The 25,425-nt window shown below is 40.2% G+C and overlaps 1 protein-coding gene across 2 annotated transcripts in view; it reads left to right on the plus strand.

Annotated features, from left to right (window-relative positions):
• LOC108680077 (serine/threonine-protein phosphatase 4 regulatory subunit 1) overlaps nucleotides 1-25,425 on the plus strand; it is a 50,912-nt gene that overhangs the window by 23,042 nt on the left and 2,445 nt on the right. Inside the window, exons 1-10 of one of the 2 annotated variants that reach the window (XM_018168835.2) lie at nucleotides 1,306-1,689; nucleotides 16,330-16,430; nucleotides 16,975-17,123; nucleotides 18,016-18,177; nucleotides 21,193-21,363; nucleotides 22,606-22,760; nucleotides 23,256-23,390; nucleotides 23,535-24,027; nucleotides 24,277-24,660; nucleotides 24,980-25,150. In XM_018168835.2, coding sequence (XP_018024324.1) covers nucleotides 17,004-17,123; nucleotides 18,016-18,177; nucleotides 21,193-21,363; nucleotides 22,606-22,760; nucleotides 23,256-23,390; nucleotides 23,535-24,027; nucleotides 24,277-24,660; nucleotides 24,980-25,150 — 1,791 coding nt within the window. In that variant the 5' untranslated portion in view covers nucleotides 1,306-1,689; nucleotides 16,330-16,430; nucleotides 16,975-17,003. Of the gene's footprint in view, nucleotides 1-1,305; nucleotides 1,690-16,329; nucleotides 16,431-16,974; nucleotides 17,124-18,015; nucleotides 18,178-21,192; nucleotides 21,364-22,605; nucleotides 22,761-23,255; nucleotides 23,391-23,534; nucleotides 24,028-24,276; nucleotides 24,661-24,979; nucleotides 25,151-25,425 lie in introns of those variants that run through there. The other variant, XM_018168834.2, reaches the window with a different exon arrangement.

A 25,425-nucleotide genomic window follows, 5' to 3' on the forward strand; every position in this document is an offset into this window, starting at 1 on the left:
TGGCTCCTTTCGATTCATACATCTTGTTTGCTTCATTTCACTCTATTCTCCCATTTCTTGTGTGTTTTCCTTCGTTTCACTCTATTCTTCCGTTGTATGTTAGTAAAGTGTTTTTCATAGTTTCACTCCATTCCGCCGATGTTTGTTCGTAAAGTTTTATTATTTTCACTCTATTCTTTCGATGTCTGTTTGTAAAGTTTTATATTTCGTTTCACTTTATTATTTTTCTTGTTTGTTTTAACGTGCACTTGTTTGATTTGTTCCGTTGTCTCTTCTTTCTTAAGATTAACCTCTTCATTTTTCATTACTTGCTTTAATCAAATATCCTTTTTTCGTCATAAAATTTCCTTCTTATTTTAAGAATTTTGATTTGTTATTTCTTTCGTATTTTCATGCGTCTGTGCTTTCTCTTCTCTTATTTCCTTCATACTTACTCTTCTTGGCTTATCACCGCACTTTCTTCCGTCGTCTTTCTTCATTACATTGTATTTTACTGGCTTCATTCCTTGCATTGTATTGTACTCGTCGATGACTAATATGAGATTCGCGTTTAGTGTTCGACCGTTCGAACTAACCGCTTCGTGTTTATATTGTGTATGCCGGCGCTTGCTTCATAGTCGTTCTGACGTAAATTATTGGCTGAAATGTGTTCGTGGATTACTAAATGATCTGTTTGGCCTCCATCACAACATGTTAGTGAACAAGTTGCACGTTTTCTACCTTTTTGTGCGGTGCGTATTCATAAAGTTATACTCAATGATCAGATCGTCCTACGCTAGATGAAGTCACGCGAGTGTTTGCCGAACATGTGTTGTGGTTGCTGCTTGTAAGGACTTAATTATTCGTCTTATGAATATGCAATGGCGTTGGTAATTGCTTAATCTTGGCGGACGACTGACGTGCTTGCAAAGGATTATTGTAGCTTAATTTTGTAGAAATGTTTACTAAACCTGATGTATAATAAAATTAATCTTAGAGGTTGTGAAATAACCGCTTTGTTATTCATCAAAACTAGAACGCAGAATGTTGTAGTTTGTGGCCTTGTGTCATGAAGGCCATTAACCCTGCGCAATGAATGACGTCCGCCGCTCACTGAAGTTTGGATGTCATGCCGCCAGTTTGGAGAGAAGAGAGGTAATGGCTGTGTAGTGCGACACCTATCAAATAGTTCTGGTCGTAGTAGGTGGTGGTGCTGTAGTCGGAAGCGAGCGACTTGTACGAGTTACGTTAGAGCGAAGGAAGGGGCGAGTAGGGCGGTGTTAGAGCGGGGGTGTGGCAGCTAAGGCGGCAGTCTTGCGTTAGCTTTCTGAGGGAGAGGACGCGCTCTGCAACTTCTACCTCTCCCCATGGTGTATTATCATATAACACTTGTTGTCATCATGAGTGCGGTTCGTGATGTGCCTCCTCGTGTGCAGTGCTCAACTTTACATGCTACGTACGATACTATTGACCCTCTGGTTGATGTCCTGATTTGATGGTGTTAGTGTAGCGAGAGCATCAAGAGGTTTCGTGTAGCCCGAGCTTCGAACGCTCCGACACGCCCCTGCCTCTCATGGCTTGGCCAGTGCGCCGCGCTCTCCCTAGGCCTATGAGAAGGCCCTGTCATGACCATTCGTAGGACCTGCTGCTCACCACGTGTTACTTCCAATACATGACAACATCATGATCGGCGTCACGTCCTATTTATTGGTAAGTAGTGACAGTCAATCATGAAGCCAACGCACAATTCTGCTCGTCTTGCTTGCCTCTTTCCGAATTGCGACGGTTCACAATTTATAATTTTCGATCATTCATAACATACCTTTTTGACATATACCAAGTTATCGCGATGCTTAAATCACGTTTTTTCTGAATAAACCTTTCAAAATTGCGTTGATTATTTTATGTTTTGATGCCATATTTGCAATGCAGCTTGTTGCCTGTAACATCGAATGTGAATGTATATGATTTGAAGATCGTGTCATTTATATTATTTTGTGTTTAAATTCTTCTAGAGATGATAAATTGAGGAAGGCTATTGGAGACTGTTCAAATCTTGTCATTTTACTTGTGAAATTTGTATGTTCTTATGCATTACCTCAGAAGATTTGCATTCATGCCTTCTTCACTAGCATCTATCATCAGTTAAATGGTTGAATGATCATGCTTTAATTTTTTAGAAATGTATTTCAATGATCTCGCAGAATTTGGGTCAACACATTTCAGGAACAGATCGCTTATCTCAGATTTTCTGTTATCCAGTGAAGGACTCGTGAAGAATTTTATGCTTCCCGTCAGTGTTTTGGTTCCAGCAGTTGGGATTTTTTAATCTCTGGTTTTTTATGTTGATTTTTTTAACAATTTGGAGGCTTTATGGAAACAAATACCTTCATCATCATTAAGATTAGTGCAGCTTTACCCATTACCACTGAACCAAATTATTTGCATGGTAGGAAGTTAGGAACACCAGATCTAAAAAAATATATGTAAGTAGTTACTTCACTTCTGCAGTCGACAAAATTAATGGGTAATGTTTGTCCAAATAGTGACACACGTCCTGCTTGTAGCACTGATACACGATTTTTTCCTGGTCAAACTGTGTGAAGATGACCCAGACAGGGCAATATGTGCATCGCTATTTGGACCAAACCTCACTTCTCTCAGTGTGTGCGTTGAAGAACTAATTATAATCATCATATGTGTATGTTATCAGCAAGTGAATGAATTGACGAGTGTATTTAATATCATGAACTTTCTGCCCCCTTAGTGTTTTCCTCTCAAATATTAGCGATCAGAGGCAAATGGTCTTTAGCAATAATTGATAGTGATGATAGCAGGGTGAAGTAAATTACAAGTTATTTCGCACGTTCCTTTACCTGGCAGTGCTTGGCGTCGATGGTTTATATATACTTTAATTGAAGCAATTGAAGATGTTCTAACCGAGTCGAACAGCTACATACCTAAATCAAGTAATCGTTTTACTCGATTTCCAGGCACATTATTGTATGGTAGCAGTTGTCTATGTAGTAAGTCTGTTGGCAAAATTTGTTAAATAGAAGCACTGGCTTACGATAGGTGTCGAGTTAATACTGGTATTATAGCACCGTCGTGTCTTCTAGCCCATCCTACAATGACTTGAATTCTAAACACGATATGCAAGCTGTTTTTTGCCGGTATACATATTTTTTTGCCGAGTTTTGGATATTGGTATAAAAGATTAAATACTATCTTTTTGTGGGGGGAAGGGTTGTGTTGATCTCAGGCGCTCGCTGTTATATAGGGCCAATTAATGACCACTCAAAGTCAACCATCATAACGCCGCTCTCATAAATCTTACAATAAACAAATTTTGGAGGAGTAATGCAGAAGTTGTATTCTAGTGCATAATCTTGTGTCAATTTAAAAGTGAACATATTTGTTGTCCTGTTAATTATAAGCCAACTTGAAGTATTGCGATTTAATTACCTGCTGGGCTCTTCATTTGCTTGTTAAAAATTTCTCTTCTTAGATCTTACTTCGATTATCATTCTTATGACAACTTGCAGGAAATCGCCATTTTCGGCCTCTTGATAACGATATCCCTTCATATTTCCAAAGCTGTGTACACGATGACTGCCTTGTTAAAGTTTTTGTTTCACAGCGCGCCGTGTTGACAGCTGACGAACTCGTGATCACTTCAATTCAACATACACGATGTTTTCCTTTACCGAACCACGCCTGTCCGTTAGCCAATTGCTCTGTTTTGTTAACGAGCTTTTCGTTCGTGTTTTTTTACGATTAGTTCTGTTGTGGATGTTATTTATAATGTTTACGAATAGTTCTGTGAATGTTGCTGTGTCATGTTAACGAATAGTTCTACTGTGGATGTTGTTTATCATGTTTGCGAATAGTTCTGCTTTGGATGTTGTTTATAATGTTAACAAAAAGTTCTACTGTGAATATTTATCCTGTTTTACTGGAGTTTTATAATTTCTCTGGATAGTTACTTTCTTCGTCCTTTTCGAGCGTGATGAATTGGCGATTTACTGCGTGGCTAATTAGGTTATGCCGTAAATTTAATTGCAATGGTCCTATGATGAATTATTGTTACGTTCTATTCATCTTATTTCGAGATTCTCGACGTCCATCTCTCTTTGCTGTTGGGCTGAGTGGCTGACACTGGCATGTGTTGTTCTTCATACAGTGCTCACGTCACATTATTATTTAGCAAGCACTATGTACTCAAATTCCATTTGAATTATTTGTCTCCATTTGATTAATTTTCGTGCTGTCGATGCTTCTGCAGTATAAGATGTCTTTGCAGTAGCGAATTTCGGATGCTTAATGTTTTGAAAACGACCACGATAATAATTTACTGTCCTTACTCCTTAGTGTTAGCAGTTGTTGAAGAAGCCTTCTTAATACCTGTTGGGGCCCACGCATGTGTTGGACATGTGTGGTAGTCGCAGAATCTGTAACGGTTGTCTATGCAGTTATAGCAGCGAATAGTTCAAGGGTTCTGACAGTTATAGTTAGAAGTGTAACCATGACTGCTCGTTGATTTGCTCTTCATTTACGGGGTTGTACTTTGTAGACGAGTTTTTTTCTCGAATTAATTCTGTCAATAATTGTCAAGTTTCTAAAACGCTAAACTATGTTCAATAAGTTGTTTAAAAATAATAATAATAATAATAATATTTTTCTCATCTTATTCGACTTAACAGTATTAATACGTTAGTGACCTTGACATCACGAACACGTATGAAATAATGATCTTTCTCGAACCTTCAATGATATGGCTTTCTAACTGATCACATTTTTCGTTTGGTGTGCGCGGATATTGCAGTTTGTCGGGGCCACAGGTTCAAGTCTGCGTTATTCGTTGAGGGAAAATGAAAATTTTATTCATTTTCGTTTTGCGTCAAACCCCGTTCATACCCGTTGTATGGAAAATATTCAACTATTACATCAAATTTTATTATGAACTTACACCTTGAGGGTTTACTGGATGCACGCCTTATAGCTTTAGATTTTGAGGTATGTACTTGTCGAACACGTTAAATCTTCTGATTGGTCCAAAATCTTGATGAACCTGAAAAAAATTGCGCCACTTGCAGCCACTGTTGGCTCTGCAGCACTGCGAACGCCGTAAGCTTTGGAACCTGGAGGATTAGCTTCATACACGCTAAGCGCAGCAAAGCTATACTGGCAAGAGAAACTCTATCTAGACTGGTGCGAGTTAGTCGAAGAGTCACCTGATGCCGTCCTAAAAGTGTTGGCCCAGAAAGCAGTTCTTCTACAGAGTCCTATGCCGCTGCTGTTCAGGATCGATAGTTGTGTGTGTGTGTGTGTGGGGTGCGGGCAGATGGAAGGGGAGCCGCCTCAAGGAGAGAGCAGCACCTCACCCCAAAATTGGGTTGCTCTTCGCAACCAAGTGTTGCCAGACGCCCCCGCATAGTAGCACTTCGCCTTTAATATTTCGCGCCCCCCCTACGCAACTTGCGCCATTCCTTTGATCATCCCTTTAACATTAGTTTCCGCTGCTCGCGAAGTCGTCTTCAATTGATTCTCTAACGTCACACTCTTTAACTGGCTTCGTCATTGCTGGCGCTTACTGTTCAATACGCATCTGATGGAATCGCGATGGTCGTTTAGGGCAATTATAACGTACTGGGACACTCTACATCCGGTAACTCCAGTAAGCAGCTGATGCTCTAACAGGCGCATGCGATTACTGTATTAAGGAGTCGCTACTTTTCCCTGAAAGATTCCTCGAAATTGTCATCAGTTTCATAAACCATCAACATAATTACCATCTAAACATTGTTTTTAATTGTTACAGGGTCAAAGGTTGTAACAGTTTTTGCAAAATCTCAGTTGCTTCTTGATTTAAAAAGTTCACTTAACAGAAGGGTAATCTCGTTAAAACCTGCATCTATAAAGGGGCTTTTAGTTGCAAGGCCCCATCACATGTTTTATTATCAAGTTTAATGTTTGGTAATTGATGCGAGTCGTTAGCATAACAAGACGCTGCATATTGCGAGTCGTTAAACGCATTACTTCCATCATCGTTTGTTATCGTTCAACGAAGACAATTATTGATACACTGCAGGATAATCAGTAACGGAAAAATTTATTGGGATTGATCTTTTGTCGATCGAAGGTAACTGCCGAAGGTTTACCAAGCTTTTTATAGGCAGACTAGGAGTGCGTCTGTTAACGTAGCTTAATGAATTTATTATCACAGTTGGTGTGGTGCTGTACTGACTCGTCAGTTACTCGAAACTGCAATGGTGCGCAGCAGTGCTGAGGCCCAAGCAATGATGCGCAGCACTATTGAAGCCCCAACAATAGTGCGCATCAGTGCTGAGGCCCCAGCAATAGTGCCCGTATGTGCTGAGGCCCGGTAATAGTGCGTAGCAGTGCTGTGCTGAGGCCCCGGCAATGGGGCGCAGCAGTGCTGAGGCCCCATCAATGGGTGCAGCAGTGCTGAGGCCCCAGCAATGGGGCGCAGCAGTGCTGAGGCCCCATCAATGATGGGGCGCAGCTGTGCTGAGGCCCCGGCAATGGGGCGCAGCAGTGCTGAGGCCCCAGCAATGGGGCGCAGCTGTGCTGAGGCCCCGGCAATGGGGTGCAGCAGTGCTGAGGCCCCAGCAATGGGGCGCAGCAGTGCTGAGGCCCCAGCAGTGGGGCGCAGCAGTGCTGAGGCCCCAGCAATGGGGCGCAGCAGTGCTGAGGCCCCGGCTGTATCGCTCTGGATGCAGAGGCACGTCCCGAGCGTCACAAACCTTATCGTCGGTCGTCAGGTGGCCGTTCCATGCGCTCTCTCCATTCCCTCTCACAACTCATTGTCTTTGTGTTGAAACTTTGAATGCTTCTGCCCGGTCAAACCTTGTCATTGTATTCCTTGCCCAAGTATTTTTTTAATTCACTCACTACATGCCAGTACAGTCTATTACTGTGTTACCTCTAACAATGGAACCAAATTTGTCTTTTGTAGCCGTCCTCTTTCATCCTTGCTTCCATCTTACTTGAATTTCATTCATTTCGTTGATTTCATGTAGCTTCCATATTTATCATAATTCTCGAAGTCTTTCTGATTGAACCAGCTGTATCGAAATGTGAAAATACTAATGGAAGGAACTTACTCATCTTAATTGTAAAAATTTTTTGTCAAAAATCATTCTTTATTGCTTGCGTGTTTGACTGTGAATTTCATCGCCTATTCATTAGTTTGACACGTCGCTGCCCAGTACCTACAATGAACAAGAATCGTGTCATCCTTTGAGGACCATCCGTGTACTAAATCTGTCCTGTCATCAAGTTAAAATGCAGACCATAGCCTTCCTTATTACTGCCTTCCAGAATTCCCTAACCTCCTCAACCCTGGTTATGAAAAAATTTTAGCTTTTTGTATTATATTTACTTATTTGTGCTTATATATTGCTCGGATTTCTTACCTCTTCTATAGTGGCGCTTTACTCTTTCGTTATTCACAGTGTTATAATTCCGGCGGTGTAATAACTATTGCTGAAATGTAATATGATGACGTTATTATTGCTTATCTTTTCTCTATTGCTACTTCTTCTGTATTTTAAATGAAGTCTCTCTAAACTCCTCCTGGTGAGCATCAAATTTGAAACAAACCGTAAAATCTTGGTGAAAACAGTTCGTCATATTGGGAAATTTTGAAATATTGTTATCGCAGAAGATAATTTAACAACATACGAAAAATTCAATCCTGGTCTATTATTTTTCTACTGGCGTTCTATGTAATTTCTTGTAATTTACGAGGTCTTAAAAGTTATTTGAAACGCTAAGTATATACTTTTGTGTCCATATTAGACTATTTCGAATCGTTGTCACGAAGGACGAACACTTGACTATAAACTATCTTGTATAGTAATTACTAACACCTGACCATCAACTATCTGATATAGTAACCGTATTAGTAATTTTTTTTGACCAAGCTAGACATTTTCGCGTAACACCTAGTCGTTTTTGGGTAGTTAAATTTTTCCTTCATTCTATCAGGTTTTGTTGTTGGGCTTGCCTTCGATAACGTATCAAACTACCAATTCATTGTTAGACTTCAGCTAGCACTTTTATTTACCTGTTTAAATTGATAATTGTTCTCTATGATCAAACGTCCCATATATTTGGGGGTTTGAAGTTTCGCATGGTGTACTACTGGCCGAGCTCGTCGAACAACGTGTCCATGAAAACTACTTAAAAAAAAATTTCATCTTCAATTAACTACGTAGCAAAGGTGTCTAATTCGTGTTGGTATACATAAGCTTCATGTATCTATTATAATAGCCCTATTATGTTTGAGTCATTAATAATATTACCACGATGATGTTCCGATCATTTTGATATTCTCATTGCTGAGCGCGGGTGTAGTTTCTAGGCTTGCGAGTGCTGCTGCCTATTGTTGGGCTGAGGATGCGGCGGCACAAGAATTTGTAGCGTGAGAAGGAAAACAGGCCGAGGAAGAAGGCAACGATGGCACTCTCCCAAAATAGCTCTCTAGTTTGGCGGCGGTAGCTTCTGCTGGTGGTTGTGCGACGCCACGATGCCCTTCTCACCAGAGGGGTGTTCGCTGCAGCCCACAGCTGCTGCGGGTCATGGCGCTGGATGCTCCACAAAAAAATCCTGCTTCATCTTCATTCCGTCCACCAATGGTCCCAAACATTTTCAATTTTGTTATCACGCAAAGTTAACCACAATCATCGCGTTACATTTGGCACAAATGTTATCGATAATGATTTTGTTCATTTACCGGTCACACTGTTCATTGCCCTCGAATAATTGATGAAATATCTCCGGATGGTACCATCAGTCTAAACCACTACTATAAATTCTTCACTGCTAGAGTTTCAAGTAAACTCGTCTATTTCTGACGTACAATTTAGGCTAATAACCACCCTCAAGCACACGGTAAACGGTTAAGAATACGTCGGTTTAACTGCCCATGATGCATTAGGCCTAAAGGCCTATTGTCACTTGAATGTGTCTTTTCATTGCGTGGCTTTCGTCCATGGCATATTTGGGCTACACCTGCGGTTCCTATTTCTAGAGGATGGCTCGCAAATGAGCAAGCTGTTGTGTACTGCGTATGTTAAGATAGCTATATTCGGTGAGAACATCTTTTACAAATTAACTTGTTATAATGATTGTCATTGGTCATTTCGATCTAAGCTACTATGACGAATAACTGGAAAACTTGGGGTGTAGGCTTCGACAAAGTTTGCGATGCAGCTTTCATCTTGTAAAACTTGTCCTCAAAACTTTTGACTTGAGATGAGGATTGATGTTTTGGTGTGTGCCTTCATCATTCTGACTTGGAATTATGGCAATAAAGCTGTAAGAAACAAATCTAGGGTGTATATATTAAAGCCTGTAATACGTTCCTTTGGCCTGTAAAACGTTGTATGAAACACAGAAGCTAACTTAATTAGATTTATTAGTTATTAATTAAATAGTCTTGCTCAACAGCACACATTTGATTCACGGATATCTATTTTCTTAACGTAATGATAAAACATCGGGGAACTTAGCACTGAAGTTCAGTCGTACAGCCACTCAACTTTCTTTCGTATTACCTCGCTTAATTTAATATTGTTTAAACGGTGAAACTTTCCTGTTCAAAGTTACACAAGTCATTTCAGAATCTTTCATTGGAATAATGCTTAAGTTAATCCATTCGCTTCGTATAATGATCAATTCCCCTTGATTTAAAAGTTAGTTTGAATCGTAAAAAAGTTATTGTTTTCTCGTACAAAAGTTATTCCCACCATTTTAAGCTTAGGCGTGTGTGTTTACCAGAAGTTTAGTTTAGAGCGTGTATAGCTTATACTTGCAACAAGTTTTCTTCTCGTCTTCTAAATTTGTATTAATTAAAGAAACTTTACTTATTTCCATTTTGTATGAAATCGTTCTGTTCAACTAGTTGTCGGGTAATGACTTGATTTCGTCTATTATGTGGTCCATACTCGTACGAAAAACGTTGTGGTGTCATCAATCTAGGGTCTTGCAGCGTTTGATGGTTTGCCTAGTGAAGAGTTGAGTAAGTAAGAATATTGCATTTATGCAATATTCTTACTTCTACTGGCATAGCATTTTTAGTTGCCCTCTTCAACTAAACACTGTTAGAATAGACAAGATGAGTTTGAATTCATTACGTTTTAGGTTATGATCGGAGCGCTGCTTTTTTATTCAGTTATTCATTGACCTCATTCATTACTCCCCGGCACGATGATTCAATCCTTCTGAGCATGTATTAAAAGGAGTTTAGAGCTGCACATTTCCACGCGACTCATTCTCATGTGAGGGGGCGAGAAAAAGGGTAGATAGTGTCTGCACAACAGAATTACATCCACGAGATAAATTTTGCGGAGCGATCGTTCTCGATGTGAGGAGCTTGCATTCTCTTGGCAAGACTTCAGGCGAGACAAATCCTGAAGTTGCTTCAGCCGTAGTTGCACATACTATAACGGCATACTTCATGCACCATGCAGTCCATAACCTATCAGGATTTTCTTATAGCGGCCTGTGTAAATGATTGTAAGGAAAAAATGTCGACAAAATTGAAACCCTATTTTTACACGCGTTTTAACAATTTAGTTTTAATAGAGTACGTAATCGAATTGGTCAAGTCGGAAATTCATTCTTTTACTAGTGTTAATTTGTCGTAATTTCTCACTCTATTAACCTTTCCTTGCATGACTTGGTTTCCTCAAAAAATTTTAAAATTCTTGAATGTGTTTCGGTTATTGTATCGTGAAGAATTAATTCCACTCTTAGTTTGTAATAAGTGTTTGTATCATTTTATGACTCAGGAATGTTACTCTACGTATTGTCACTTAGGGCATATAATAAACTTGGGGAATCGTTTTCGCGAACGTCATGTTCTTTATGAACAATACCGGTATTTGCTAGCCATAAAAATCAATTAAATTAATTAAAGAATCATAGGAGGCTTTATTGACAAAGGTTTTGGCCCGGACTTTAGTTATCCCTCATGAGATTCACCATTAAGATGATGTAAAGTGCAATCCACACTTCGTTAATGCATGCATGGTGCATGATCCGTTTCAACCTTCAACTGAAGGATAGTGAGTTTCTCGCTTCAATAATTGTGATAGGTTTAACTCTTCAGCTGATGGAAATTGCGTTTCACGCATTCAAGAATGACAGTTTTACCTCCCCATGTATCTCAAAAGCCCCTAGCTTCGTCTTCTCGAGCTTTCGTAACAGGTTTCCACGTCCTTGTGAAATTGTCTACAATTAGGTTGAAAAGCTTGCTTGTAAACTGATGGTTGTAAAATTAATTTGGAATCTATCTTTCAAAGAATTCCCTCAGTAGGAAATTTGCAAGAAAACGTATGAAATCTTGGAAAGAAAAAAGAATCAGCCATAATTCATAATATATACTTATCAGAAGTTAAAGAAGGAAATTATGTCAAAATAACAAGAATAGTGAAGTATGACAGACAATTCGCACGATCGATTCCAACGAGATCTTCAATTTTGTTTAATCAGCCATTTATTACGACTAGTGTGGCAACAGCGCCGCATATCACTGCATATATCGTGTTATAATGTATTTTTAATTTCCATAGTTCTTTGCTTCAGTCTCGTAAAAAATAAATTGAAAAATGCATTTCACAAAACAGATGAATGAAATATAGAACAACATAACATTAGCAGGTTCGTCTTTTTGGTGAGTTATCGTCTTAATTTATATCCGTAATATCCATAGTTTTTAATTTACATCTCGCGTTGTTTCATCGCTTAGAAGATTTATCGGTACCTTTTTTTTAATTAATATGCCGTTTAATAATTATCTGACGTGAGCAGAACATCAGCAACGCACCAGCTTTTTCATTCTTTATCAAATTACGAATTTTTTTCTTGGCTTAGACACGAAATCACTTATATTCTCGTTACCAGCACCCTATACTTTAGGCGCCAAATTCATGGCCACAAATGTCAAGTTTAACGTCAACAGTTTAGTCTTCAAACCAATCAGGGAAATCATGATTTATGGAAAATACCGAGCAATTATATAATACCTCACATCACTCTCTCTTTTCTCTGAAAAGCTATAAGGACACAGTACGCTGCACGCTGCCACAAAATTCTCGCTTGTAATTCTGGAAAATGGTCTGTCGATGGCAGTACCTTAGACCTATTTAACGAGGTTGATCACCTTCAATAACACAATAGATACTCGGATGATCAATGCTGTGCGCGCCAACGCATATCTCTGTATATGTCACCGGGTGATCGAGTTCGTCATGCGAAGCTCAGAATACTGATCTTAATTGATTCAAGTATCGCTGATGTTTCATTCCCAAATGTTCGAATAATTCTATTTTAATCAATGTTCTTGAGAAATCGAATTAACCAGTTAGATAATAACGTCGCCTTTGGTAGTTCCATGCAACATTGATTTTATTAGCATTGATTCATTTGATTGAATGTGTACAGTTTGTGTACATTTTCCTGCTCCTGCATTTTCAATACAATCCTTCCTAGCATAACGTACAATTAAAAGATTTTTAACACATTTTTAAACCTCCGTGGTTCCAGCATTTGAGTGTATAACTTTCAAGTGTTTTTTCACTACGTATGAAAAAGAAAATATCGCCAGCATTTGTATATTGGTCATTTGTAATCTCGTCCATGTATATAAAAAGGATATTTATTATAGGTTCAGCAATGTGTTACGACTAAAAAGATATGTTATTTGTTTCTATATCCTCAGTTATGTGCAGAAATAAATATTACTCGCGCGCTTGTGAACGTTTACGTTCACATTAGGTCGTTCTTGTAAAAGTTCTGTTGAAACGCGATCGAATTGCATCTAAAATCTATATATACTGTATATCTTGTATTGATTAATACATTCCCAGTTATGGTGGAATAATTTTTTAGAATACATTAAATCAAAGAATCACACAATTTCATGAGAAACGTTTCTGCAATTTTTGGGCAAGAAAATTTGTTCAACATGACTGCGCAGAAATCCCGCAACTTTCGATAATACACCAACGGCGATGAGCGTGGTCACATCATATGTAAGAAGGCAAACGCGTTATGACGCTTAAAAATGAGGAATAGTTGAAATTGAAACTCATTCTCAATTCCACATAACAAAATTTTTCGTATCTTAAATAATTCACCAGTATTTATTACGTGTATACTATAGAGTGAGTTGTATATCCAATACGTTTCATTATTAACACAAATTTTCTTTGGTCGAACCGAATTGAGGTTCTTATGCCCCATCAGTTATACCGAGTTTTGTCATTAAGTTGTTTCAATTGTTTCAGTTTCGCTTATTTCATCATTTATAATGCGTTTCATGTTCTAACTTGGGGCTGCCAATCACTCGCAGCTTCGAGGTTAGTTGGCGAGTGAAGGAAAACATGTGGAAATATTCAACCCATATATCGACTCGATGTTTATAGGCAAACAATTACTGATGGGTTTAGTTTATATTATGTAAACTAAACGTGCCTTTATAAGGTGTCCCACATATGCATGTGGAGTACTCAATGATAACTCGTCGTAAATACTCGAATAGTATATTCTACTTGAATTATAAGGATTCGGAATTGAAGCGTCTCAATGCAGCATTTAGCTAGAAATATCTATTATTTAGCCTTTTCCATGATTAGTTCTTGATATGAAACAATTAAGACAAGAGGGCAGATATATGGCGAATACATGGCTTCTTACAAGAAAGATATGCCCTGCTCTAACAAAAGCTAGGCGCGCTTATTCCGTTCATCAATTATGTTATGGCTCTTTTCAGCCACTAACACATGGGCTTTTATTTATTCATAGTTCATTTATTTATTGTTTATTGTCTGCCCATGAAGTACGCTTATAGCTAAACTCTATTTCTTCGTCTGAATATATATAGGTACCGTTGACATTGGAATGAATGGGAAACAAAACATAACATTTTTTAGATTTTTTCAGTGTCAGTTAAGACAACTATGATACGCAACTATAATACACCAAATGCGATGAAAACGGCATAACTTATAAGAAAATTTTAATAACATGAGAGCGAAATTGAGATGCCGCAAGTCGCATCTCCATCGAGTCGTACGTGAGTCCAGCCTCTATTTGCATTTACTATGAATAGTTATGATCAAAACGCATCGCAAAACTTCTACATAACCGATCAATATTTGTACTACCGTACACAAGAATAGCTCAGTTTGTGTACATTTTCCTGCTCAAACATGCGTGCCTTGTTGTAGCGAGAAGCTTTCGGCGTACCCATGCAGGTCTCGATATAGGGATTGTAGTTTTTGCGGTGCATACATGTATCCTTAGTTTTAGGCAAGTCATGCTTTTGCTTACAATAAGTGTTTATCGTTGATTCGTCGATGATTTAAGTTCATTGCTGTACAAGAATATTTGTTGTGTGCATTTAATGCGTGCAGTCTTTAAAAATACTCTTTGTTTCATGCAGTCTTTCAAAATCGGACTATAATTTCATGCGTTCAGTGAAGTGCATTTATAGCATCGTTTCATAGAACCTCTGCGATTGCCTGAAGCTTTTTTCCGTTCTTGACTTCATTGGAAGTTCACTTGTATGAATTGGAAAACCGTTTTTGTCGTTCGTTATGGCATTTGTTTTTTCGTCTTTTAGCCGCTATCATCACTCAGATTAAGTGTGATCCTGTTGACTACACATAATTTGATGTACGAAAAATTGTTTATTCGTCGGAATGCGGTCGTTTAGCTTATAACTTTTAGACGCTCAGAAGCTTTGAAGTACAAGCGAACTTGAGTTATTGAGTGCGCTTATTAGCTATAGGAAAACGGTTCGATTGTTCATTCACTGCTCGTCTGATACAGCGAGACCAGAGCAATATAGGAAGCCTGACCGTAGACCAAATGTTGCGAGTCTATATCAGATGAAATTTATAGCTTATCTCTCCTATATGCCTGGAGTGACGTCACGAGCTATATCAACGGCTGATTCGTTGGGTGCTACGTCATGCAAGAACTGGTTACGTCGCGCGCATGGCGCGCATTTCAACCGTGGGAGGTTAGCATATTATCAGAGGTTATGATGGAAGTGACATCTTTATTTCATTATATACAGATAACTATTATTGTGTCGGCGGTATCAGTTTTTTACGAGCAGTATTTGCCGCAATAGAAGGAATGAGTTTGATATCTATTTATTTATATCTAGAGCTGCTTAGCCAGTTGCGTATATTGGCTTAGAACGTAGCTTGGGGTATTTGCCCACATTTTTTTAGATAATATTTTTTCCTACAAAGTGTGCTTAAGTTGATAGCTAAATGCCATTGACTGCACTATAACGTTATGCATTACATAACCATGGCTCACTGATTACGGTGTAAATTCGATGAAAGGTTTGCTGAAAGATTTACGCTGCCATTGTAACGTGGGAGAATCTGGTTCCAGACGATGATGCATGAAGCAGTGACCGATGTGTTATGTATAAAAGACCTTGAGTGGTAGTGAGTGTGCGTGATGGTGAGTTGCAGATGCGCAAGACTTTTTGCGTCACTGCGAGACATGAGCTTAGAGGGGCGGAGATCGCTGCATGACGCGCCGCCCTGGCATGGGTTCCCTCCAATGCAGGGTACGACGACTCGCTGCTCTCCATCTTGTGGCTGCAGCTGTCTCTTATTTATTTTATTTGCTGCTCGCAAGCCACCATTTTGCTGCTATGTCTTCTGCCAAGGATCCTGTTAGGCTGCTCATCTCTTCTCAACTCACAATAGTTTTATTTGGAGGCGCAATTAGGAAGGAAGAAAGGGGTCGGAAATGCATGCTGGGGTGGGTGCTTGTTCAAGCAAGCAACGCGAGTTTCATTTTTTTTTATGTGACCTGGGCTCGGCGGTTCCTACGTAATTTCAGATTTAGCAGAAAAAACGGGCATTTGTCAAAGTTTGATGCCGCATTTATCGTGCGCAGCTATAATTTCATTTGATAATCATATGTTTGAGCGATGAATTAAAATCTTTTCCAGTGTAACATTTCAACTTAGGAGTTTTCATTTATTTAACTCTTTCGCCCAACGATGAAGATGACGGTTGCTCTATTCCTTTATCCTGGTAACTAATGTGAACGAATATATTTATGAGACTGTCCTAGTGTTACGTGATTTTTTTCTTGTGTACGCTCTGCTCGTAGTGCAGCTGTATTTTTTCCCTGTAAATGAACATTTTTCTTTGATTCCAGGAATTCGCTCCGCATCACGCTATTTCGATTGTCTATTGTAACCTTCTGCATTTTAACTTCTAAGCACGCTTTTCACGTGACGCTTCTGTGCGCGTTACTCACGTGACGTTTTGCTTGCACCAGAGAGGCGGTGTGCGCTCAGCTGGCGGTGACGCTGGAGGAGGTGCGTCACTGCCGTCAGGAGGTCGAGGGACTGCTGCTCCTCCTTAGGAAACTTGCTTTCGGTAAGTCTACACTGTTAAAAAAACGGTGAAAAAACGGTCCCACTGGCGTTCTAGTGAAACGGCCGCCCCGTGAAAATAAACCGTTTCACCGTTTTTATAAGATGTTTTACGGATTTCTAGTGTTAAATTAGAATAAAAACGGCGACACGGTGTTTCTTTTCACATACCGACCGGCCACTGAAACGCCGGTAATACCGTTAACGGTAATTTTTCTAACCGTGTATTCAAGGCGAATATTGACCCATGTTATCTGTTTATGCAAGCATCTAGTGTTTTCTTATTGACTGAGATGAGACAAGACATTGATTCTTATATTAATATTATTTTACGTGGATTTTGAAGACGATTACTTGCAGATTAAATTGTAAGAAGAAAACGTCATTTGTACATCGAGCGATTGTGTGGTTTTATACTAACGTCTGGTTACATGTTTATGGGTCTTTATGAAACTTCATTCTCATGTTTATTTCTAAGATACATTGATATTGTTGTGACAATCTCCTGTAATTGGTTGTAACATGAGTTACCGTTGTTCTGCTGCCAGACCTCAGTCAAGAGGTGCGCGATGAGGCCATGGAACAAGTTCACCTGCTGGGGCGCGTGTGCAGACGCTACAAGCAGGAGCTGGGACACGTGTTGCCGGGACATCTGTTACCTCTTGTTGTCGAACACATACTTAACTCTGCCCATCAGGTCAGTAGAATTGATCGTGTTTTACAGCATCTCAAATCAGAACGAAATAAGATAGAAATAGACTTAACTCTGACCATCAGGTCAGTAGAATTGATCGTGTTTTGAACAGCATCTCAAATCGGATCCGAATAAGATAGAAATAGACTTAACTCTAACCATCAGGGGCCATACTTTCAAAATTCGCCAAGTGAATGTAAGTACTTACGCTCTATTTTCTTATCTATGATTGGTGGATTTTGTTTGAAAGGCTGTCAATGATTGGCAGATGAACTTACGATCTCTTAACTTTTTTTGAAAGTATAGGCCCAGGTCAGTAGAATTGATCGCGTCTTGTACAGCATCTCAAATCAGGTCCGAATAAGATTGAAATTGTGATTAGTCACGTCACGAATCACCGCCGATTTGTTGTTGTTCTGTCACCATGTACGCTACACTGATTGTAAATTGCGCTCTTATGTTAATACAAGAAAATAATGAATTATGCATTTCAAATAGTACAGTTCACTACGCTTAACATAATTAGCACCGTAATGTTAATATTGTGTTATAATCACCGCGCACTGTTATTCAGATGCTAACAATACGTGCAACAATCTAACCAATCAAAATACGTACGCGTCTATAAATTGATGTGTTCGTATATAGCTGCACCACTGTCACCAAAGTTAAACATTTACTCCCCCTAATCGATAGCTTAGTTTCGATGTTCCGGGCCTTACCATTAATGGCACCGTATATCAAATCTCCACTGTCAATGAAGTTAAACACGGACACCTCAAAAGACAAGCGAAGTTTTTATGGTCAGCACCGTTTTATTGATGCAGCCGTATTAATGGCACCACTCTAACAAAAGTTGATGCTTTCTAACCACGAGCGACGTTTTGCTGTGCAGTACCGACGCACGGGCCATGCTGCTCTGCTGCTGCTCCTCCGAGACCGCTTGCTGCAGCGCCAGCAGTTGGTGGACGTGTGCGGTCTGGTCTGTACGCTCACCTCCCCTCAGCTCGACACTGGCCAGACCAGGTCTGAGGAAGACAGATCCGACGCGCTCGCGGTGAGACTTTAGGCCATACTATAAAAACTAACTCAAGAACATTTTGCAGCCTATATAATTAAGTACACGTAACGGCCCGAGTACACGTGGCGACCTAAGTACACGTGGCAGCTTAATTACATGTAGCGGCCGATTTCTCGTCCATGATTGGTGGGTTTGGCTTGAAAAGCCGTCCGTGTTTTGTGGACAGAGTTACGAACTCGTAATTATTTTCGATAGTAAAGTCTTTGATATTAATCTATTATCTTTCAGCAACGTGTATTTGATATGTACAGTATATTGCTTTTATTCTTGTTCTGAGTACTGTCTCTTTGCCGCCTCTCTTGGTAATACTACTCCTATAATAATGCTCTGAATTTTCTCCTGTCAAGCTCGCGGTGAGACTTTAGGCCATACTATAAAAACTAACTCAAGAACATTTTGCAGCCTATATAATTAAGTACACGTAACGGCCCGAGTACACGTTGCGACCTAAGTACACGTGGCAGCTTAATTACATGTAGCGGCCGATTTCTCGTCCATGATTGGTGTTTGGCTTGAAAAGCCGTCCGTGTTTTCACTGTTTTGTGGAGAGAGTTACGAACTCGTAACTATTTTCGATAGTAAAGTGTTTGATCTTAATCTATTATCTTTCAGCGACGTGTATTTGATATGTATATTGCTTTTATTCTTGTTCTGAGTACTGTCTCTTTGCCGCCTCTCTTGGTAATACTACTCCTATAATAATGCTCTGAATTTTCTCCTGTCATAGCAACGTTTAGTAGAAATGCTATTCTAAATCTACTGATGTATATTGACTCTTGTGTTGGTAACAGTAACACGTACTGCTCTGCATCGAATAGTTGTAATAAAACAGATAGTTCCCGAGAACGTTTTTAACATTTCTACCGGTAGTGATACATTCAACGCCCATCAGTCCAAACCAGGTGAAAACAGCCATGATTCACTTTGGATAGAAGTCAGCTACATAAGTTGAAGTGCTCCGAGAAAAAAAATTCTTTCGCAATTATATACAAGTAATTTCATTGCACTTTCAAATAAACGATCAATTATTGACAATTTTTCAAATGAGACGTACATGGCGGATGTTTTCATCATTGTAGTCTGCGCATTAACGTTGATTAAGAAGATTTCCTACTCATGATGCAGGATATTCCTCTTGAAAGACATGGGTAGTGAGATGTAAGCTGACAACCACATCTCACTACCTTGTCTTTCAGGTAGAGTATTCATCTTTCTCCAATACGTCAGTGAAACATTCATCTTTCTTCAATACGCCAGTGAAACATACATCTTTCTCCGCTACGCCTGTGAAACATTCATCTTTCTCCGTTACGCCTGTGAAGCATTCATCTTTTTTCGATACGCCGGTGAAACCTTCATCTTTCACTAATACGTCGGTCAAGTATTCGTCTTTTTGCAGTGAACGCAAGGTATATGGAGAGAACCAACCAATACCCCGCGAGTCGCTCGCATCAAACTGGCTTGTCATAGCTCGGGCAATCCACGTTGCTATCACAGCCAGCTTTGATGAGGAGTGGCTCGTGTACATTCATCCGCCTCGATTCCTGGCAAGTGCTCTTTCGATGTGAAGAACATCGGAGGACTTCATTGAAGTGCATTTCTTTCTTAAGGTGACAGCTGAATCTAATCATACGCTGAAGACGGACTCGAATAGTACGGTGGAAGTTTCGCATAGTGGGGCGTTTTGGCACAACTTTGACGATATGCTCGCAAGGGAGCTATCAAAGTGATTGTGAGACGCTATTAAATGTTCGTATCACAGCCACCTTTGATGAGCTCTCTTGCAGCTACCAGTCTCATCTTGCTTTGTGATGTTGATGCAGTTGCCCACCGCGTCTGGAGCTCTCACTACTCGCACCGCATCTGAAATGTCGATGAATGAATGAATGGCTCCTCTGGAGCGTCAAGTCGCGCTGTGCCATGTTGTAATAATCATATCACAGCCTACTTGACGAGTTCAGGGCTGTCTTACGTCAGCGATCTTCGTCCCTCTCATCGGAATCGTCTACAAGATTGAACTATCATGTGCTTCTGGACGAAAAAAAGCGAGCTGTTCGTCGCTCTCAGAGTGGTTGTTAGGTATGGTGTTAGGTTTTCATATCACAGCCAGCTTTGATGAGCGATGCGCTTCTCTCTGAACACTACAGCGGCATCTGGAATTTGGCACTTACATTTTTAGACGAAGATATTCACCATATTTTGAGAGAAATAATCACCAAGTACTCGACAGCTCTCGTCAGAGTGACTGTGCAATGCTTTCCTTGTTCATATCACAGCCAGCTTTGATGAGCGCTGCTGGGTTACAATCCTATCGTTGCTAATTGACCAAAAACCGTCGACACCTTGACTGGGCCCACTCAAGACCTAATTTTTGAAATTGTTTACGACTCGGATTTTTATTATAATTTTTAAAGCTGCAGTAAGTCTCGAGTATCACCGACTCGTATCATATTATTATTATTTTATCGTTGATCAAAATTACCAAGTTTCTCAAGCAAAACAGCAACATCTTCTGTTCTAGTGAACGAGTGTTACCTAATTACGTTTGAATAACTTGAAAAATTATTTTCTGTGGAAGTTTGTTATTCATCGGTAATCACGCTGAGTGGTTTGATTTAATATTTATTTTTATTCAGAATCAAGCGTTCATCAATTATTTAATGGCAATAAAATTTAAAATACTTGTCTGATCGGACAATAACCTTGTGCTCTCAGCGGAAGGTTACTAGCATTTTACTTAGTGAATAACAATTATCTAGATGCTCATGTATCGTAAATTAGTGATTTTTCGACGAGTGAACGATGCACGGCGTAAGTCTTGGATGGCTATAAAGACGTAATGTACTGATATTGCAATAGCTGATGTGCTGGTGTATGGGAAAGATGCACGATATTAAGCTTGGGTGATTAAAATACATAATGTAATGAAGATGCACGGCGTTTAGCTTGGATGGTTAAGGACATAATGTATTTGTATTGATGATGCAACAGCTGATGTGCCGCATGGTGTCGCTACTGAAGAAGAAGTACAGCGTACGCTACTTGCTGCCGTGCTTCCTGCAGCTGTGCTCCGACTCCCTGTCTTCCATCAGACGCATCGCCGCGTCCAATATGGGCGTCTTCGCTGAGGTCGCTGGCACCGCACTTACTGAACAATCTTTGGTGAGAATTCGTTTAATGATTTGAGCCTTGGTAAAATAATCAATGTTTAATGCCATTTGTAATGACTATAGTTATTAACTTATTATGCATCAACGGTTAAGCTGGGAATGCAAGATTCTATCTTCACTTTTGATCAACCAATTCCTAGTTGTCTGTTCCAATAGCTTTCCTATTTCTTATAATCACAAGCACCTTTTTTGCTATCAACTGCATTCTTATGTCTTGCATATATGTAGTTGTCTCAGGTGTTGTTTTTAGCGATGTCAACGTTTTCGTTATCAAGGAAACTATCGAAATCTCGTCGTTCTTAGTGGTATTGCTGGTGTTGCCAGCACTGTTGCCATGATGCTTGGGTTGCCAGCACTATTGCCATGATGCTGGGGTCGCCAGCACTGTTGCCATGATTCTGGGGTTACCAGCACTGTTGCCATGATGCTGAGGTTGCCAGCACTGTTGCCATGATGCTGGGGTTGCCAGTACTGTTGCCATGATACTGGGGTTGCCAGCCCTGTTGCCATGATGCTGGTGATGCCAGCGCTGTTGCCATGATTTTGGTATTTCCAGCACTGTTGCCGTGATGCTGGAGTTGCCAGCGCTGTTGCCATGATGATGTTGCCAGCTCTGTTGCCGTGTTGTCGCAGGCGCCCCAACAGAGCGCGCTTGCGCTGCTGTAGCTCTCGCGTCTCACTGCCCGCACTTCACTATTGATCCAAACGAGCGTAACTCAAACCGTCCCCGCCCACCCTGCCTCCCCAGGGGTCCCCACTCCTCTCTACTTTCCTCCTCCATGTTGCCGTGTTATCCTTCCTTGCTGCTATTGTGATGTGGTGCAGCAAGCGAGCATATCCCAGCTGATCACCTCGAGCCAATACCTCCTGTGTACTCTTGTTAACGACTCATTGAGTGCCAAGAGCGTACTCGTTACTTATTACATGCTTCTATAGCCTTGCATACATTATTCATTTACAATCACTTGAAATCAGTCTAATTAATTTACAGTGATGAAGAGTTTTGTGTAGAGCCGTGCTTGATTCTGTTACCCTGGCTCCTGAGCATAAGATACATTAAAAGCCTTGTGTTGAGTCTGTCAAACCAGCGCCTGGACATTAGATAGATTAATTATTTTTTTTATGTAGAAACCTTGCTTGATCCTATCATTCCGACACTATTACATTAAATAATGATCTATGTTCATTGCCACACCTATAATTCCCTTTGTTGACTTTTTTATGGTCATCACAGTTGCCAGTGTTCGTGAGCCTGTGTCGGGACGCAGCCTGGGAAGCGCGTCGTGCGTGCACTGACAGCTTCCATCAGATGGCGACTGTGTGTCTGCCGGCTACACGACGGATCAGCCTCGCCCCAGTCTTCCTAGACCTGCTTTCAGACCAGAGCAGGTACGTGGCACAAGTCAGATCAGAGGAGGTGCGCGGCTCCATGGTCCACTGCAAGACCAGAGCAGGTAAAGGCTTCGTCGTCTACGTCTATTGTCAGACCTGAGATTGTGCGTGGCTCCGTGGTCGTAGTCCACTAATCAGACCAGGGAAGGTGCGTGCTGCCATAGTCATGGATTTCTGCTGCAGATTTTCTGTCCCTGAGTGCAGGTCTTCATTCACTTGCATGTTTCTTTTAGACTCCAAGAGTGTGTCGCTTGTGCTGGACACTTTTTCATTGAATTTTTAAATGGTCGGGTAATACCGATATCCAATGACGTCATTTTCAGTGATACGAAAACAAATTGAAAGATGAATTTCTCATACCTGGAAAGCATGTTTACCTTGACAAACGATCAATGTGTATGCTTTTGAGCAAAATATCTTATCCTCCTTCAATTTTGATTCACGTCCGTTTCGAAGAATATGAATGTATTGAACATAATACTATCGTTGCAGATGGGTGCGAGCTGCGGCACTACAAGCCCTCGGGATGTTCATCAGCACTTTTGGCGACGCAGACGCAATCAGTAAACGCAACGCTGCCCTGGGCATATCACACTTCCAGTCTGACGACGATGCTTCGAGTTATGTGTATGTTGATAAACTTACTGTACTTTGATCAATTTCAGATCTATCCTTTGAGAATATTTTTTCCTTGTAATGTCTTCTATAAACTTAGCATGTTGCTAATGTTTGTAACACAGACGTTAACGATGTTTTCTTCTCTACTGACAGGGCTAGTGATTCCTCGGACGAAGAAGAGCTTAAAGATTTATTGGATGAGAAAGATGGTGCTGAGTTATCAGCTGATGAAACTGAACCAAGAGATCAATCAGAAACGGAGACTCGACACCATAAAGAAAATCATATTGACGACTGCAGCACCACAAATATTTTATCCATCCCAGTTTTGAAGCGACGCTCGTGTGAACCTCTAGGCTTCCTCAGCGACTCGTGCCGTCCACCTTCATCCCCTCTACCAGCTGTCAACCTCCTCGACCAGCCCTTCGTAACTCCCTCCTCCTTGTATCTGCCTCCTAAGGAGCTAGAGGAACCTTCATTCAATTCTTTCAACTACTGGCGCGTTCCATTACCCGAAGTGGAGCTTCCAATTCTGCACGAAGAAGACTCGACTTCTGATTTACAAAATTCTTCCATTATCGTAAATAATGCTTCAATAGATGCCAGTGAAGACGAGAGCATCACGTCACAACATACTATACAAGAGGTGAGTCCTATATTCTAAGTTTCTAACCTACTATTGTCCAGTGTGATCAGGAATTTATCTTATTAAATTTAACAATGACTTAACTGATTATTCCAATCAATCAGATTGTAATATTAATGAATTAAACTGATTAGTTCCTAGAAGCGTGTTAGAATTTGATCCAAATACTTTTTTAAGCTATCTGCGTACGTACAAAAAGCTTGGGATGTACAGATGTTTTCTAACGATGTGAAATGCTTTTGTTTTAAGGAACGAAGTGCTTCCCAATTGGAGCGAGCTAGCGCACCGACGCCATTTGGAGAAGTGATGGCAGCTCAAGAAGACTTGGACAGCTCAGGCGACTCTGATGATGACACAATCATAGATTTAAGCTCGCTAAGTGAATGTCTCTCAATAGATGAAGAAAAGATAGACTTGAGACTAAAGAGAAGACCTCAATCCCAAAGAGAATATAGAGAAAACGGTCCAGCTATAAACTATGATGAGAGCGTCGGGAGGAGGATAGAACGACATCACTCTGGCAGTGAAGTAAGGAACAGTTGGTTATTGGCAGATCTCTCTGGTTCAGCTGAGTCATCGTCCTCATTTTTCGACTCATCAAGGAAGGTGCAAAGTCAAGATATCATTCCTCATGTAAGTGGAATATATTTGCCATGTGATTATTATTGTATTAAGGGCATCGTTACATTTCACCATTAATGAACAATAAGCGGTCACAGTTGGAAAAATAAGCGGGGCCGTTGTTCATGTACTATCATTATAATTACAAATCACTTCAATGCTTATAATCCATTTTTAATCGAGTGTTCGATTGTTTCTCATGCTTAATTTTGTTATACCGGCCTTATATCAGCTCAGGTTGATAGATATAATTTATCATTTATATGTTTATTTAATTTCTATTTCATTATTTCATATTATTAATTTCACTTCATTTATATATTAATTCCAGGGTTTGCTGGAGAACTTCTTGCAAATGACGGAGCCTAGCCGCACTGCTACGGACGATAAAGACATATGCCGCTACTGCGCCTACGCCATGCCAGCTGTAGCGCTCACTCTTGGCCAAGAGAACTGGCACATCTTGAGAGATACTTACTACAACCTGTCACAACATTACCAGGTTTAACCAGACACGATTTATATTTATTTTATGTTGTTTGGTTTTGTGAATATTCATTCAATGTGTTGTATGTTAGTATTTGTTTGGTCGAGTATTCGCAACATTATTACCAGATTAAACTTTAGGCTATTTATAACGTGAATATATTTGTTTAGTCCAGTAAAAGCGATTTTGCGTGCGCGTGGTATCATGTATAGATTTAGTTTTGAATGACAGAAACATCATTGCTATCTACGACGGTCACAACGTAGTGTACGTCACGTACTTCGTAGCCG

Source organism: Hyalella azteca, unplaced genomic scaffold (genome assembly GCF_000764305.2).
Source record: "Hyalella azteca isolate HAZT.00-mixed unplaced genomic scaffold, Hazt_2.0.2 contig10289, whole genome shotgun sequence".
In the NCBI taxonomy this organism is placed as follows: Eukaryota; Metazoa; Arthropoda; class Malacostraca; order Amphipoda; family Hyalellidae; genus Hyalella; species Hyalella azteca.